Source organism: Equus quagga, chromosome 2, assembly GCF_021613505.1.
Source record: "Equus quagga isolate Etosha38 chromosome 2, UCLA_HA_Equagga_1.0, whole genome shotgun sequence".
In the NCBI taxonomy this organism is placed as follows: Eukaryota; Metazoa; Chordata; class Mammalia; order Perissodactyla; family Equidae; genus Equus; species Equus quagga.
In genome coordinates, this window is record NC_060268.1 from 25,421,331 (window position 1) to 25,422,477 (window position 1,147).

The 1,147-nt window shown below is 49.9% G+C and overlaps 1 protein-coding gene across 1 annotated transcript; it reads right to left on the reverse strand.

Moving 5' to 3' along the window:
• Positions 1-2: 2 nt before the first annotated feature.
• LOC124235000 (olfactory receptor 49-like) lies at positions 3-911 on the reverse strand (the record flags this gene model as incomplete). Its single annotated transcript, XM_046652696.1, has 1 exon — positions 3-911. A coding segment is annotated over exon 1 (909 nt), but the record flags the coding sequence as incomplete, so codon positions are not given.
• Positions 912-1,147: the final 236 nt, after the last annotated feature.

Consider the following 1,147-nt stretch of genomic DNA (forward strand, 5'->3'; position numbering starts at 1 on the left):
ATGAAGGGGTTGAGCATCGGGGTCACCACGGTGTTGAGCAAAGCCACCACCTTGTTTCTATCTTCCCCCTGGTCACCCTTGTCTGACCGGATGTACATGAAGATGCAGCTTCCATAGAAGAGAGACACAACAATGATGTGAGAGGAGCAGGTTGAGAAGGCTTTCTGCTTCTCCTTGGCTGAGGGGATGCACAGGATGGTGTGGAGGATGTGTCCATAGCAGGTGGCTGTCACGGACAGAGTGCCTAGTAAGTTGACATTGGCCACAATAAACCCAAGAAGCTCTATCAGACTTGTGTCTGCACATATGAGTTCCAGGAGTGGAAAGCTGTCACAGAAGAAGTGATTAATGATATTGGGGCCACAGAATGGCTGCTGAAATAGGATGAAACTTGGAACAATGATGAGAAGGAATCCTGCCAACCACGAAGAAAGAACCAGCTGGACACAGACCCTTTTGCTCATGATGGTGGCATAACGCAAGGGATTACATATGGCCACATACCTGTCAAAGGACATCACCGCCAGTAAGAAAAACTCTGTGGTGCCCAGGAAGAAATAGAGGAAACTTTGTAAGAAACAGCCTGGGAGGGAGATGGTCTTGTACCCAGTCAGGATGTTGGTCAGCATCTTGGGGAAGATGACAGAGGTGAACCAGATCTCCAGGACAGCAAAATTGCGGAGGAAGTAGTACATGGGGGTGTGCAGGTGCCTGTCCATGAGGGTGATGACCACGATGAGGAGATTCCCCAGTAGAGTGAGGAGGTAGGTCAGGAGGAGCCCCAGGAAGATGAGCATCTGCAGCTCACAGGCATCTGAGAGCCCTAGCAGGACAAACTCGGTGACTGTGGTGTGGTTCCCCATGGCTCTTCTGATCTCTGTTGGAGATGGTGCATCAGAGGTGTGCAGCATCAGAAGTCATGATGTTCTGGGGATCTGAGGACATTTGGAAGTGAAAGTCAAGAGGGATGAGGGTGGCATTTTGAGTTGAAGGAACCCTGTTTTTTCTGAAGGACATATCTTCCCCCCTCTGACTACTCAAGCTTATTTTGCCAAGCTTCTGGGGGTATCTGTCTCATGCTTGCTCCCGGCTGTGTCTGTATGTTAGAGGAGAAAGTGGTGATTTGGAGGTGGCCTTTGTAAGGTCT